The following is a 13,911-nucleotide window of genomic DNA, read 5'->3' as shown; positions in this document are numbered from 1 at the left end:
TATAAAAATAGTTTCTCTGGCCCCTGTGTGCTCTGAGCTGCAAGAGAGGAGTGCCAGTGAAGGGTCCTTCCAGAGAAAACTCCATCTCCTGAGTGCTGCTGTTTCCCACAAAGCTGCACCGAGCTCACTTTCAGTTCTGCCCCTGGGCCTGTCTGAGAGCAGCTGGCTGTGAAGGAAATGGGGGTTCGGTGCTTTCAGTTCTGCAGTTTGCTTCCCCTGTCCCCTGACTGTCCCCAGGCTGCCCACATGTGCTCTTAGCCCCTCCCCAGGTGCTGACTGGTTCCCAAGATGTTTTGGGATTGTGTTTGTCCCCAAACACCAGCTCATTTCCAGGCAGGTGAACCCTTGGTGTGTTTGTGAGGGATGATGGTTGCCTGCAGCTCCTCAGTGCCCTGATCCAGTGCAGGGTCGGACACATCAGCCCTCTCTGTGGGCTCTGGCCATTGCTGAGGGCAGTGAGGTTTTTAGGTGCAGCTCGGGAGTTAATTCCCTGTGCAGCCAGGGCTGCCTCCAGGCTGGGCTGGGCTGGTGGTGCTGATTCCAGAGGCTGAATCCACACACCAGGGCTGGGCTGTTCCCTGGTGGGTGAATCATGGACTCACAGAACGGTTTGGGTGCAAGGAACCTGCAGGATCCCCCAGTTCCACCCTTCCACTGTCCCAGGCTGCTCCAAGCCCTGTCCAGCCTGGCCTTGGACACTTGCAGGGATCCAGGGGCAGCCACAGCTGCTCTGGGGACTCTGTGCCAGGGCCTGCCCACCCTCACAGGGAACTATTCCTGCCCAATATCCCATCTAAACCTACTCTTCATTTAGTTTGAAGGCATTCCCCCTTGTCCTGTCACTCCAGCCCCTTTTAAAGAGTCTCTCTCCATCTTCCTTGCAGGCTCCCTTCAGGCACTGGAAGGGCACACTGAGGTCACCCCAAAGCTTCTCTTTTCCAGGCTGGACAATCCAAATTCTCTCAGCCTTTCCTCCCAGCAGAGCTGCTCCATCCCCCCTGCTGCATCATCCTGGTGCCACCCTGGGCTCACTCCAGCAGTGATGTCTTGGTGTGCAAACACACTAAACCTGCATTCTGCTGTCCTCCAAAGGCTGGATGGAGGCTTCATATGACCTGGCTGAAGGCAAAGTAACTAAATGCCTTTTTACTAATGCTTTTTTTCCTTTGAATCCCAGAAAGTGTTGTTCTCCCTGGGTGGATCCTTCCTGTACTACGCTGACAGGTTCAAGCTGTACAGTGCCTTCTGTGCCAGCCACACTAAAGTCCCCAAAGTCCTGGTGAAAGGTAAGAGCCCCTTCTGAGTTGCTGTGGGAAGTGGATTTGTAGAGAATTCTTAAAGTTTGACAGAAGGCTCACATAGTATGTATCTGTATGTAAACTTGGAGATAGAAATGCTGACTTAGAATAATGAAAGATTATTAGAAATGAAATTTCTCATTTCATGACTTAGAAGAATGAAAGATTATTAGAAATGCTGACTTAGAATAATGAAAGATTATTTCTTATTAAATAAGAAAAATGCCATGGAATTAAATAAGAAAAATGCCGAGGACAGACATTGCTGAGAAAGAGCTGGAGCTAGAAACAAGTTGTAAAGGATGATTTTGTAAATAAGACTGGATACCTTAGAGAAATAGAACTATGAAAGATGCATTGTAATAAGATTCACAAGGGGTAATTTAGATGATTGGCTTTAAGGCATTTACAGCATGGTGTGGCAAAAGCTGAGAGGCCAAGAAACACTTACAGTGTATTGGAATCAGGAAATAGTTGGCTGCTGGTTGTGATGGTGAATTCTAACATCTGTATTGTCTCACCCTTCACATGAACATGGGATCAAAGTTTTTAAAATGCCTCTCAGTTAACTTATTTCTGGTCAGAAAAGTGCATAATCCAACAAGGTGTCACAGCCACATGCTGGTTGTGGTCATGCTGGTTGCACCCCAAAGCTCTGAGGGCAGGAATGGGGGCACACTAGGGCAGGATCAGCCTGGGAGAATGTTTTATGCAAGCTGGTGAAATATTTTAGCCCTCTCTCCCCTCTGTCCTTCCTCTTGCCCTCACTCCAGTTTGCCTGAGGAGTTCCCATGGCAGAGTTGCCAGCAGAGCTTGGCTTGCTGGCTGGGAGAGAACAGCCCTGTGGTCTGGCTGCTGGGCCAGCTTGCCCCACAGGGATGTTTTCCCCTGTGGAATGTAAATCTCATGGAGCTACCAGTGCTTCGTGCAATTCCTTTTTGGCCAAGACATTAAACAAACAACTGGCTCCAGTTGTAGCAGCAATGCCATTGAGGGAGGAACTCTGGTTTTTCAAACAACATCTGCATGTCTGACAGTCAAAAATTTTGAGTTTTTTGTTTCTTGGTTGGTTTGGGTTTTTTTTTTTTTTCTGTGCACTTTTCCTTTTTCATTTCTGCTTGTAAACTTTTATTCCCTGTGCTGCAAAGAGTACTTGGCAGGTCTGTGGAACACATCAATAAATGATTTGTTGCTAGTCACATCCATTCTTTCTTTTGGCTGTATTTTATAGGACCCTAATGTTAAAGCTGTAGACTAGGTAGATCTGGTTCTTTTGCTTTTCTTTTCTATTGCTGACTGTATTTATAAATGAGAAAGTGTTGTGCTTGAATTATGGCATAAACAGAACTTAAAATTCTATTTTAGAGGTAAATCTCCTCAGCAGCCTGGGAGTGTATTTCAGGTGTCACTTGGTGTCCTCAGCTGAGGGGCAGGTGGCTTTTGCACTTGAAACTCAAGTTGCTTTATGGAAATCAGGTGACTGCCTGCAAAAAGCTCCCAACCCCAGCAGGGGACATGACTCCAATAAAAGCAATTGTGTGGAATTGCTCCTGCACTGAATAATTTGTACGGCTATAAATACCACCTCCTCCTTCCTTCCCTCCTTATGCTCCAGTGGAGGGAGCAACAGAGAAAATGGCAATTCTATAAATTCATAGCAGTCAGGTAGAAAGGATTATGGCAGTCAGGTGTCCAGTCTGCCTGTGCTCCCAAAATCTGGAGCGTTAGCCTCAGTTTGTGCTCCTGCCTCTCCCCAGCTCCTGCTGCTTGTTGTGACTCAGTGCTGCATTTTAAGGTTTAATGAGGTAACAAGAACCAGACTTGCCAATATTGTGGGTGCACCATGGCTTGGAATCAGTGACTTCTCACAAATTTCCAATGTGAGACTTTGCTAAAAGGGAGCAGATGATTAGTCCATCTAAAATAGCTGCCAGGCCAGAAGTCCTTACTGCTCCTCCTGAGAGGCAGCTCTGGGCTCTGCTCCCTGTGACCAGGGACAGGATCCAGGGAAGGGCTGGAGCTGTGCCAGGGCAGCTTTAGGCTGGATTTTGGGGAAAGGTTCATCCCCAGAGGATGGACACAGCCCCACAGAGCCCCAGGAGCCTTTGGAGAGCTCTCCAGTGATGCCCAGGGTGGGATTGTTGGGGGTCTGTGCAGGGCCAGGGGTGGGACTGGATGATCCTTGTGGGGCCCTTCCAGCTCAGGAGATTCTGTCATGGATAGTGCCATTAAAAATTGCCCTGCTGGAGGAGGATGCCTGCTGTGAAATCCTAAATAGCACATCCGGGGAGAGTGGCAGTGACTCAAATCCTGCAGGGCGTAAATCTAATTCTGCAGGCCCAATAAATCTGCACTTCCTCACAGAATGCCTCCGGATAAACCAATTTAAACCTGGAAAAGTTGCTTTCTCATGATTTTTCATTGATCCCATGCCTCCTTTGAACCTGGCAGCCAAGACAGACACTGCTTTCAAGGCGTTCCTGGATGCCCAGAACCCGCGCCGGCAGCACTCCTCCACCCTGGAGTCTTACCTCATCAAACCCATCCAGAGGATACTCAAATACCCCCTCCTGCTCAAGGAGCTCTTTGCTCTCACTGACGTGGACAGTGAAGAGCATTATCACCTTGATGGTAAGGACTGAACCCCGCTTTTGTGTGGTTCACCTCTGCCCTTGAACCTGTCCCCATCCCTTCCTCTCAGAGGGTTAAAAATCCCTTCTGCTCATCCCCTGTCTCTTGCAGTGGCCATCAAAACCATGAACAAAGTTGCCAGCCACATTAATGAAATGCAGAAAATCCATGAAGAGTATGGGGCAGTGTTTGACCAACTCATAGCGGAGCAAACAGGGGAGAAAAAAGAGGTAACAATCAGATTTAGAGTTATTTTGGTGCCTGTTAAACTAGATCCATATTTACCTTTCCTGCTGTGTTGCTGAGGTAAATCCTGGTGCAAACAGATAAATCCCAGCTCAGTTGGAAGAGCTGAACAAGTGAATTCAGACTTCACTGAGGGGAGGGTGAGGGATGGGATAACATCCCCCTGAACTGGGGCTGGCCCTCAGTTGGTCACTCTGGGCACCATAAGGACAAAGGTCTGGTTGCTGCACCTCCAGCAGTTGGGAACTCCTTGCTTGGTGTGTTCCCAGCAGTGTGGTGTCACAGAGGAGCCCTTGGGCAAGGTCAAGAGCCACAGCAGCTGTGGGGAGGGGCTGCTTTGGCCACTGCCCCTGATGCAGCCTCTAAACCTCACCCCAAACTGAACATGTGCTTAAATATTCCAACAAAACACAAAGAAACTGGTAGGGAGAAAAATGGACAAAGGGGAGCAAAAAGCAAAGAAAACATCTGGGTTTGACCTTGACTTCCAAGAGCCGGACTCTTGAGTTTAACTGACCCTAATTTCTGCTCATTAATTAAGGGTTTACATGCATCTGTTTGCAGTCAGCTGATGAAATACCCCAAAGTTTGCTGGGGGCAGTTCTGCTCAGGACTAGACCTGATGCAAGGTCCCTTGAGCTGCAGACTGCCATCACATTCCTGGAGCTGATTCAAAGCCTTGCCTTTGTGCCTGTGTTGGCAGGTGGCCGACCTTTCCATGGGGGACTTGCTCTTGCATAACACAGTGATATGGCTGAACCCTCCTGCTTCCCTGGGCAAGTGGAAGAAGGAACCTGAGCTGGCAGCGTTCGGTTTGTATCCAGGACTTGCATTTCACACGCCTTAAACAGTGGCACAATTCACATTTAACACTGGCAGCTGTGCCTCAGCAGATGTTGAGGGTGTCTGAGCACTGCCTTCCCCAGGGCTGCCTGGAATTTAAACCTGGCCTTGTCTCTTGGCTGCAGGGCTCTCTTCTGCTCTCTGGTAGTTTTCCTGGCTCAGCTGGAAGGTTTGTGTGCTTGGGAATGGAGGAGAGCCATCCCAAGCCCTATGGAGGCTCTTGAGGACAGGCTGGGGGAGATAGGCCTGGTCACTCTTAGCAAGGAAAGGCTGAGAGGGAATCCTTCAATCCACAAAAATACCCCATCAATGCACACAGATACCCCACCAACCCACACAAATATCCCCAAGGCTGTCAGAGGATGGTGCCACACTCTGCTCAGTGGTGCCAGTGACAGGGTGAGGAGCAGTGGCCATGAACTGAAACACAACGAGTTCCACCTCAGCCTGAGGGAGAACTTGTGTCCATGGAGGGGGCAGAGCCCTGGAACAGCTGCCCAGGGAGGGCAGGCCTGCAGTCTCCATCTCTGGGGACATCCCAAAAATCCCAAATTCCTGTGTCAGCTGCTCTGGGTGACACTACCTTGGTAGGGGGGTTGGACTGGGTGATCTCCAGAGGTCCCTTCCAACCCCAGCTGTCCTGGAATTCTGGGATTCTGTGACTCCATAGCTTTTGTCTCTCACTTTTTCCTCCAGTGTTCAAAACTGCCGTGGTCCTTGTGTACAAGGATGGTTCCAAACAGAAGAAGAAACTGGTAAGTGTGCAGGGACCGTTTGGGTGGTGCCATGGGCATTTCTGGGGCTGTGATGGAGTTCTGCTTCCCACAAGCCATGGAGCTGGAATGTGCTCTGGCATGTGTGGTCCCTGGTGTCTGAGGAGCTGGGTGGGCACAGCAAGCGTTCCTCTGTCCTTTGTTGCCATGCTTGCCACATCCATTCCCTGCTGTGGGACTGTCCTGGATGAAGATGTCACTGTGAATGTGTCTCTTGGCTTAGATTCCTTGGTCAGTGTGAGTGTCTGAGAGCTGATTAATGTCTGTCACCTCACACAGTGCCCTGGGTGTCGTGTGCCACCAGGCAAGTGCTGGCTGCTCTCAGCTACCTCAGGAATCCTGCTGGAGTTTGGGATTCCGTTTTAAAGCTGAGCTTGGCCGTGCTACCACAGGGGCACAGTCTGCAGTGATAGAGGGAAACTGGTGATCCCTATTTGTGGCATAAAGCAGAGAGGGGTTGGAGGTGGGGAAAGGCAGCTGGCACAGGGTGACTTCAGAGAGAAAAGCCAAACTCTGATGTATTCCTGAGTGTGTGTGCACCCAGGGCTGGGCTGGGTGACTCTGGAGGGCATTGCTGGGAGCTGAGGGGCCTTAGGGCTGCTTTAGTCCAGACTCCAGCAAGGTCCCCACAGAGAGGCCCTGAGGGAGGTGTGGGGTGGGAAAACCAGGGTTGCAGCAGCTCTGGAGCTGGGAGCCCTCAGCACAGGGCACAGCACTGTCTGCCTGCCCCAGGGTGTCTCCTCTCCTGACAGTGTTTGAAATCCTTCCAGGGAGGATCCCACAGAGCCTCAATCTATGAAGACTGGGATCCGTTCCGGTTCCGCCACATGATCCCTTTGGAGGCGCTGCAGGTGCGGGCCCTGGCCAGTGCAGGTAATGTCCCTGGAGTTAAAACCTGCCATCTGCCAGGCTTGCAGTGTGTGTGTGTGCGCCCTGGGCACCCTCACTGGGCATGCAGTGAATGCTTTGCACTTACATCTCAAGGTAGACATGAATTTCTCTTTGCTTTCCCTGTAGATGCAGAGACCAATTCTGTGTGTGAGATTGTCCACGTCAAATCTGAGTCTGAGGGCAGGCCAGAAAGGACATTTCACCTCTGCTGTAGGTAAGTGGGGCTCCCTGTTTTCTGTTTGCCTTCACAGCTGCATCCCTGCTTGCCTGTGCCTTTCCTTTTGAGGCAATCTGGTAACTGTTAAACTGGATCCAGTATTTACCTTTCCTGCTGTGCCACTGAAGTAAAGCCTGCTGCAAACAGATAAATCCCAGCTCAATTGAAGAGCTGAAGTTAATTGAATTCAGACTTCACTGAGGGGAGGGAGAAGGGATGGGATAACATCTCCCTGAACTGGGGCTGGCCCTCAGTTGGTCACTCTGGGCACCACAAGGACAAAGGTCTGGTTGCTGCACCTCCAGCAATTGGGAACTCCTTTCTTAGGGAGAGTTAGGGAGTTAGGGAGAGTGGGGAGATGGTGTTCAAACCTAACTTCTTAGGGGAGAGGGTGTTCAAACCTAACTTCTGGAAGGTAGAATTTAGTACAACCTCTGAAAAGAACTTGATCAGCTTTGCACCTTTATGGGAAAGGCCTTATTGCAATTTTCCAGTTAAACTGCAGCACTGGGTCTTTATGGCAGGTGTTGTGTTCAGCTGGTTCCTTTCATGGCACCAGCTCCCAACCTCTGCACTTAAATGAGCATCCATTGTGGTGATGGTGTTTTTAGTGTTCAGGGAAGGACTTGGAACTCATGAGGATCCAACAGAGCTGGTGCCAAGCCAGTTCCTACTCCTAGGAGGAGTTGCAGGAGCTGTGGGTGTGTTCGCAGGGACAGATGGACTGAGCAATACTGGATGTGTACTGGACACAGACACGTGTGGGTGGCGCTGCAGGGAAAGGAAACCTCGAGAGGGCTGAAAGGCTGAATGTTTTATTAATCACCTGGGTGTTGGTTTCCTTGGATGCCCCCTGCAGTCACCATGGGTTTAGCTTTGCTTTGAAAAGACTGGGTTCAGGTGCTTCTCTGGGGAAGCACCTGCCAGTCAATTTGCACTGTCTTGAATCACAGAAGTGGCCATTATTTACCTCATTTACAGAAAGCTATTAGCAGTTCTCAAGGGGTAACTGCCTTTTGTATTCCCACCTCTTTTTCAGCTCTCCAGAGCACAGGAAGGACTTTCTGAAGGCAGTGCACTCCATCCTGCGGGACAAACACAGAAGACAGCTCCTTAAAACCGAAAGTTTGCCCTCCTCCCAGCAATATGTTCCTTTTGGTGGAAAAAGATTGTGTGCTCTAAAGGGTGCAAGGCCAGCCATGAACAGGGCAGGTACTGTAGGGCTACAGACTTTCAAGATCCCAGTAACCCCAGCAGCGTTGTAGGACACACAGTGGTGTCTGTCACGTGTATATTAGGATTAGCATTCTCTCCTGTGTATGCAAACACTGCTGGTTTCCCATGCTTCACTTCCTTGAGAGCCTTAAATTGCCTCTATTTCCCTTGCTTTGCACTCGAGGCTCAGCTTCAGAGCAGTGCTTCTGGCCTGGAAGGGAGATGGGATTCCTGGCAGCTCCCATTGGCTGTGCACTTTACTCCCAGCTGGGGTTCAGCTGAACAGAGCAGCAGCTGTGTGATCCTGAAAAGCATGTACAGAATTTTGGGGTAACCTGAGCACTTTTGAACTAAATGCACATGTAAAAACAGCTGCCCTGAGCTTGGTTTGAAGGGGCATCTGTGGGTGTCCTCCACCTGAGGCTTTCCAGCTCAACTGCTAAAGGGGACATCCTCCTCCTTCCCACATTTGGAGAAGTTAGCACTTGGTACTCCTATTTTTGTAACGGCCTCTCCTAAACCATGGATTTTCCTTTTCAGTTGACTTCAGGGAAAAGCAGGTTTTCATTTTCAGAACTCTGGATGCTGGAGGGAAGAAGTATTTTCTTCCAACCCCAAAGTGCACGGCATAGCTGTGTGTTTTGTCCTGGTCTGTTGTGTATTTCTTGTTCTGCTCACTAGATCCCGCCCTGCAGAGAGCCAGGCTTTCTGTGCCTCCTCAGAAGGGCAGGCCAGGCCAGCGCCAGCTGAGCCCAGCTTCTCACTCAGTGCTGCTGGAGATGCCAGACCTCCTTTCAGATTGGCTCTGTGGGGCATTTGTGTGATGAATTCTGCAGGGATTGAAATCCCACCTTGGAGTCCAGACCTCTCCCTACAGATAAAATTTGCAGCTGCTGAGCCATTGTAGTTAATGCACCTTGTGAGGCTCAGGGATGTTAAAATGCGACCTGAACCCCAAGGCAGAGCTGGATAAACTCATCCTGCAGTGCTGAGATGCTGTTCAGTGCAGGGGAGGAAACTCCAACCTCAGAGCTCTGTGTGTGCCCCTGAAGCACTGTGGTGCCTGCAGGATTTACCCCTGCTTGGGAAGATGTTCTGGCACAGAGGATGGGAATTTGCTAATTGGGCCAGTTGCTGAGTAGATGGAACTTCTGACAGCTCTTCTGAGTTGGGAGATTGGTTTTGTCCTCACCCAGAAGGGAGGAAGTGAGGAAGGGAGCAGCAGAGCCTGAACAGGGAATGTAATTCCCTGCAGCGTCTTCAGCACTGAGGTATCTCCTGGGAGAGCTGTAGGAAAGCTGCTCTGAGCCCAGATGTCCCTCTGCAAGGTGTGAAGCTGTTGGATTTTGGGGTGTGCTGGCAGCAGGGGCTGTGAGTGAGAATCTGAGCGGAGCAGATGCAGATGAGCGGTGCTGGCTGGCTGCCCAGTGCTCAGGAGGAGCAGTTCATGAGGGCCATGATCTGTGGCACGGTGGGTCCAGAGGCCATGATCCGTGACATGAGGGATCCAGAGGCCGCGATTTGTGACATGGTGGATCCAGAGGCCATTATCTGTGACATGGTGGATCCAGAGGCTGTGATCTGTGGCACAGTGGATCCAGAAGCCATGATCTGTGACATGAGGGATCCAGAGGCCGTGATCTGTGGCACGGTGGATCTGAGCAGCAGGAACTCCTCCTGTGGCCGCAGAGGCCTCATGGCGAGGAGGTGAGGATCCATGGCCACAGGGAGATGGGAGTGACGGGCCCTGCCCACCCCAGACAGGACTTAGCTTTAGGGCAGAGTTGTGCCGTGTGTAAAACACCTGTGGGGTTTTATCTTTGTGTGTGCAGTGTCAGCCCCCAGCAAGTCTCTGGGGAGAAGGAGGCGGCGGCTGGCCCGAAACAGGTTTACCATTGACTCGGAGGCCCTCCACGGCAGCAGCCCCGAGAAAGAGCCCGCGCAGGGAGGGGACACTGACCGCTGGGTCGAGGAGCAGTTCGACCTGGCGCAGTACGAGGAGCAGGAGGACATCAAGGAGACCGACATCCTGAGCGACGACGACGACTTCTGCGAGGCGGCGCGCGGGGCGCAGCGCGAGCTGCGGGAGCGGCTGCAGGCCACGTCGCTGCGGCCCGGCCCGGCCGGCGACGCGCACGCCGCCAGGATGGCCCAGCTGAGGAAGCAGGCCGCCCTGCCCGCCATCAACGGCGCCGCCGAGCCCCACGGCGAGGAGGTCATCTGGGTGCGGCGGGAGGACTTTGTGCCCGGCAGGAAGCTCAACACCGAGCTCTGAGGCGGCCCCAGGCCCTCCGTGACCCCGCGGGGCGCGCGCTTGCACGCACCGCTGCGGCAGCTCTGCCGGCCCCAAGCCGTGCGGCCACACTCAAAACCAGGAATGAAACGAGCTTGAGGTCCTGTCTTGCGATAACCAAGGGCTTTCACACTACTTTATTTATTCTAAAACAATCAGGGGCTGAATCTGAGTACGGGGAGAACGTAATCACTGGAAAACAAATGACTCTGGGTGTCTTAACCTCTGTGCAGCCAATGGGCTCCGGCAGGAGCGCGAGGACAGAGGGGTTGGTGAAAGCCGTCGGTCGTAGGCTTATCTCCTTCTTGAGGAAACTGCCTTTTTAACCTGTACAGTCACAGTACTCTGACTCCCTTTCCCTCTCTAAATGTAAGAGAATATTCATGTATTTTAGGAACGTGTGAGGAAAGGTTTGGGATTTATGTCGTGTTCAGTCCTCTTGGTCTGTGGCTGGTCTAATTTAATGTCGATGTTGGAAGCTCTAGTTTTACATACTCTTGTAAAGATGCCAAACTCTCTTGGAAGAGATCCAAATTTAACACTTGAAGAGATATTTTTTTGTATTTTACCTGAGATGCAGGGGCACAAAGGGGTAAGAGATTTAGGGTAGCTCCACGTCTAGGATACGAGGCTAGCTTTTTGCAGAGGGTTAGGAACGGTGGTTTTATATTAAAATATGAACTGGAAAACTCTTATTTAGGTACAACTTTCTTCAGGAAAAGGTTTATTGTATATGTTTGAGACTGGAGTTTAGTTAGCTAATAAAAAGAAAAATAAAATGACATGACTGAATTGCAGTGGAGCAAAGGGATCTGTGGCGTGCCCTTGCTGGAGGCACAGATCCCTTTGCCCCACTCTCTCTGGCAGAGTTTGGGGTTGGGGGACAAGGAATTCATGGCCAAAAAACTGACCTAGCCCACTCTCCTACTGTGGGTGAAACTAGTGTATTTTAATTACTTTACAAAAGCTTTTCCACTGCAATATAGGATCAAAAAAGTTCTACGCAGGTAAACTTCTTTAACATTTTAAATCTTTTATTTAAACATCTAAAACAGGGTAAAATGTGACTAAAATCTTGTGGTTTTTAAGTAGACTTCCAAATATGAAACACAAAATAGCACTTTTTTTGTTTTTAGGATTTATATAGCTTTCCCCATTGCAGTCTCACCTATAGGAAAAAGAAAAAAAAAAAAGGAAGATTATATGAAATTTTGTTTCATTTTGTCGGTATCTATTGGTGTTTGACACATCACTAGGTACTTTGAGAACCTGAAATTTTATAATAGCCTTAGGATTATATTTTATAAAATCCACTCTGACTATATTTTAAAACATAACAAGAATTATCCCCTTCCCCCCGAAACATCCATCACTGTCTGTGTGTCCCAGCTGGCATCCTCCCCTCCCTCCCCTGGTTTCTGGTGCACTATACTTGACTTATGGAAGCTTTCTCTAGTAACTTTTTGCTATCTCCTGGTTTCTTTTGGTAAGAGCTTTAGAAGAGTTTCTACCCCCTTTGTATGACCACCTGGTTGTTTTTGTACCATCACCTGTCGGTGTCCCACGTGCTGGAGGGTTTGGCTGTCCTGGGCTGCTCCCAGAGGAGGCAGTCAGCACTCAAATACTGGAAGGCTGGTACTGGCAAGGTACCGTGGCTCTTGTACATAATGTCATGACATGTCTATGTCAAAGGTTCTTATATATTTCTTTTATAAGCTGAAAGAAGGTCTATTTTTATGTTTTTAGTTCTATGAATGGAACGTTGTAAATGCCTGTCAGAAATAAAATGCTGGAGGAAAAAAGAACCAAAAATAGCTGCAGAGAGTGGTGTGTGGAGAGGTCACAGGAGGGCCGTGAGGTGGGAAGGGTGGTACCAGGGAGGAGGTCCTGCATTCCCAGCTGGAAAGGAGCCCCCAGGTAAGGCTCTGCTCGTGTTGTGGTGAGGGGACAATTCCCATTTCCCCTATGGCATCCATAACCAGCTGCTTTTCCAGGCTGGTCACAAGGAACCTTCGAGTGAGTGTTCCAAAGAAAAAGGTAAAAAGCAGCAAATTCCCCAGTAATTCCAATTGCATTGGAGGAGCTCCCCAGTCTCTCCATGGCCAGTTCCTTGGCCAGTCCCTCTCCCTTTGGGGTGCTGGGTTTGGCCCAGATTTGGGGAGTGTGGTGTGGGTTGGTGTTGGCACAGCAGTGGGCGAGCGTGGGCACCCACGGGTGGCACTCTCTGGGGCATGACCAAAATGACACAGGGGAAATGGCATCCAAGTGGGCTGGGGTGTGTGCATCACTCCCACAGCATGCCTTGCAGCAATGCAGTGTTTGCTGCTTCAGCAGGATTATTTTTGGCTTGTGAGGCTGCCAGGCCAATCCAAACTCCTCAGGAAATCGGGGAAAGGGTGAGAAGAAGACAGTGAGGGCCTGGAGAAGAAAGCAGCACACAAGAGGTGACAAGTGACACGGGCATGCCGGCTCCACAGCTGGAATGCTTTGGCTTTAAAGCCCTGTGCTGCCACCAGCCAGAAACAGAGGACCACAGAGGGAATTCCTCCTGCAGCTCCCTGTGCAGCTTGGAGAGGTGGGCAGCAGTTCCTTGTTTTTGTGCCAGGCCAGACCTGGGTGTCCCCTGTGGCAGAGGGCTGTGCCAGGTCCCAGCTGGCAGGGTCAGTTAATTGATGTCCCCTCTGCCATCACAGCTTGGCCCAGCAGCCAGGTGCTCTGCTTCTGGGGAAAACACTGCTGGAAACAAAAGGAAACAATTAGAAATACCAGCCTGAAAAATAAAGAGGGCTTGAAATTAATTAATGGTGCAGGGAACAGATCAAAGGCAGAAACTGGGATCCATAAAGCTGCAGAGGGGTGTGAATAGAATACTAAATATGTTCTAGGCTGCCCATGGATGGAGGGCAGGCTCTGAATCAACCTGGGGTGGCATTTTGCCTGTGGGCACAATCCTGGGGAGATGGAGGGAGCCCCAGAGAGGGACACAGGCTGTTCAGAGAGGGACACAGGCTGTTCTGGAACCCCAGAGAGGGACACAGGCTGTTCTGGACCAGCTGTGCCCAGGCCCCAGGAGCCTCTGGTGCTGCATTTGGAACCCAGCTGCCCAGCCCTGGATCCAGCAGCTTTTTCCTTCAGTTCCTAGACAAAAACCTGCTCTGCTGCGAGGTTGGTCCAGCAGGAAGCCTCGCTCCTCAAATTTCCTCTGTGGTAGCCTGGAGGCTGCTCTGGCTGCACGGGGTTGGGGTTGGGGTTGGGGTTGGGGTCAGGATGAGGGTTAGGATTAGGGTTAGTGTAAGGATCAGGGTCTCCCAGATGTGCTGAAGGTTTTTCCTCACTCATCAGAGCTGACACCCACATCACAGCATCCCGGGATTCCTGAGTGTTCCCTGTGATTCCTGCTGGGCTGGCACAGTCCGTGCTGTGCCCGTGAGGGCAGTGACCAGTGCCAGGGTCAGAGTGACCGTGCCTGGACAGGAGTGACCATGTCCATGTTCACTGCCAGGA

At 50.7% G+C, this 13,911-nt stretch overlaps 1 protein-coding gene across 2 annotated transcripts in view; it reads left to right on the top strand.

Annotated features, from left to right (window-relative positions):
• Positions 1-12,196, top strand: part of TIAM1 (TIAM Rac1 associated GEF 1) — a 142,876-nt gene extending 130,680 nt beyond the window's left edge. For both annotated transcript variants that reach the window (XM_058824750.1, XM_058824751.1), the window contains 9 exons: positions 1,178-1,286; positions 3,750-3,929; positions 4,041-4,159; positions 4,879-4,987; positions 5,715-5,773; positions 6,562-6,664; positions 6,809-6,896; positions 7,939-8,111; positions 9,947-12,196. In XM_058824750.1, the coding sequence (XP_058680733.1) occupies positions 1,178-1,286; positions 3,750-3,929; positions 4,041-4,159; positions 4,879-4,987; positions 5,715-5,773; positions 6,562-6,664; positions 6,809-6,896; positions 7,939-8,111; positions 9,947-10,389 (1,383 nt within the window). In that variant the 3' untranslated portion in view covers positions 10,390-12,196. The remainder of the gene's footprint in view (positions 1-1,177; positions 1,287-3,749; positions 3,930-4,040; positions 4,160-4,878; positions 4,988-5,714; positions 5,774-6,561; positions 6,665-6,808; positions 6,897-7,938; positions 8,112-9,946) is intronic.
• The last annotated feature ends 1,715 nt before the right edge of the window (positions 12,197-13,911 follow it).

This window comes from Ammospiza caudacuta, chromosome 2 (genome assembly GCF_027887145.1).
Source record: "Ammospiza caudacuta isolate bAmmCau1 chromosome 2, bAmmCau1.pri, whole genome shotgun sequence".
In the NCBI taxonomy this organism is placed as follows: domain Eukaryota; kingdom Metazoa; phylum Chordata; class Aves; order Passeriformes; family Passerellidae; genus Ammospiza; species Ammospiza caudacuta.
Note: the sequence above shows the minus strand (reverse complement) of the source record. Positions and strands in the feature narration are given on the sequence as shown.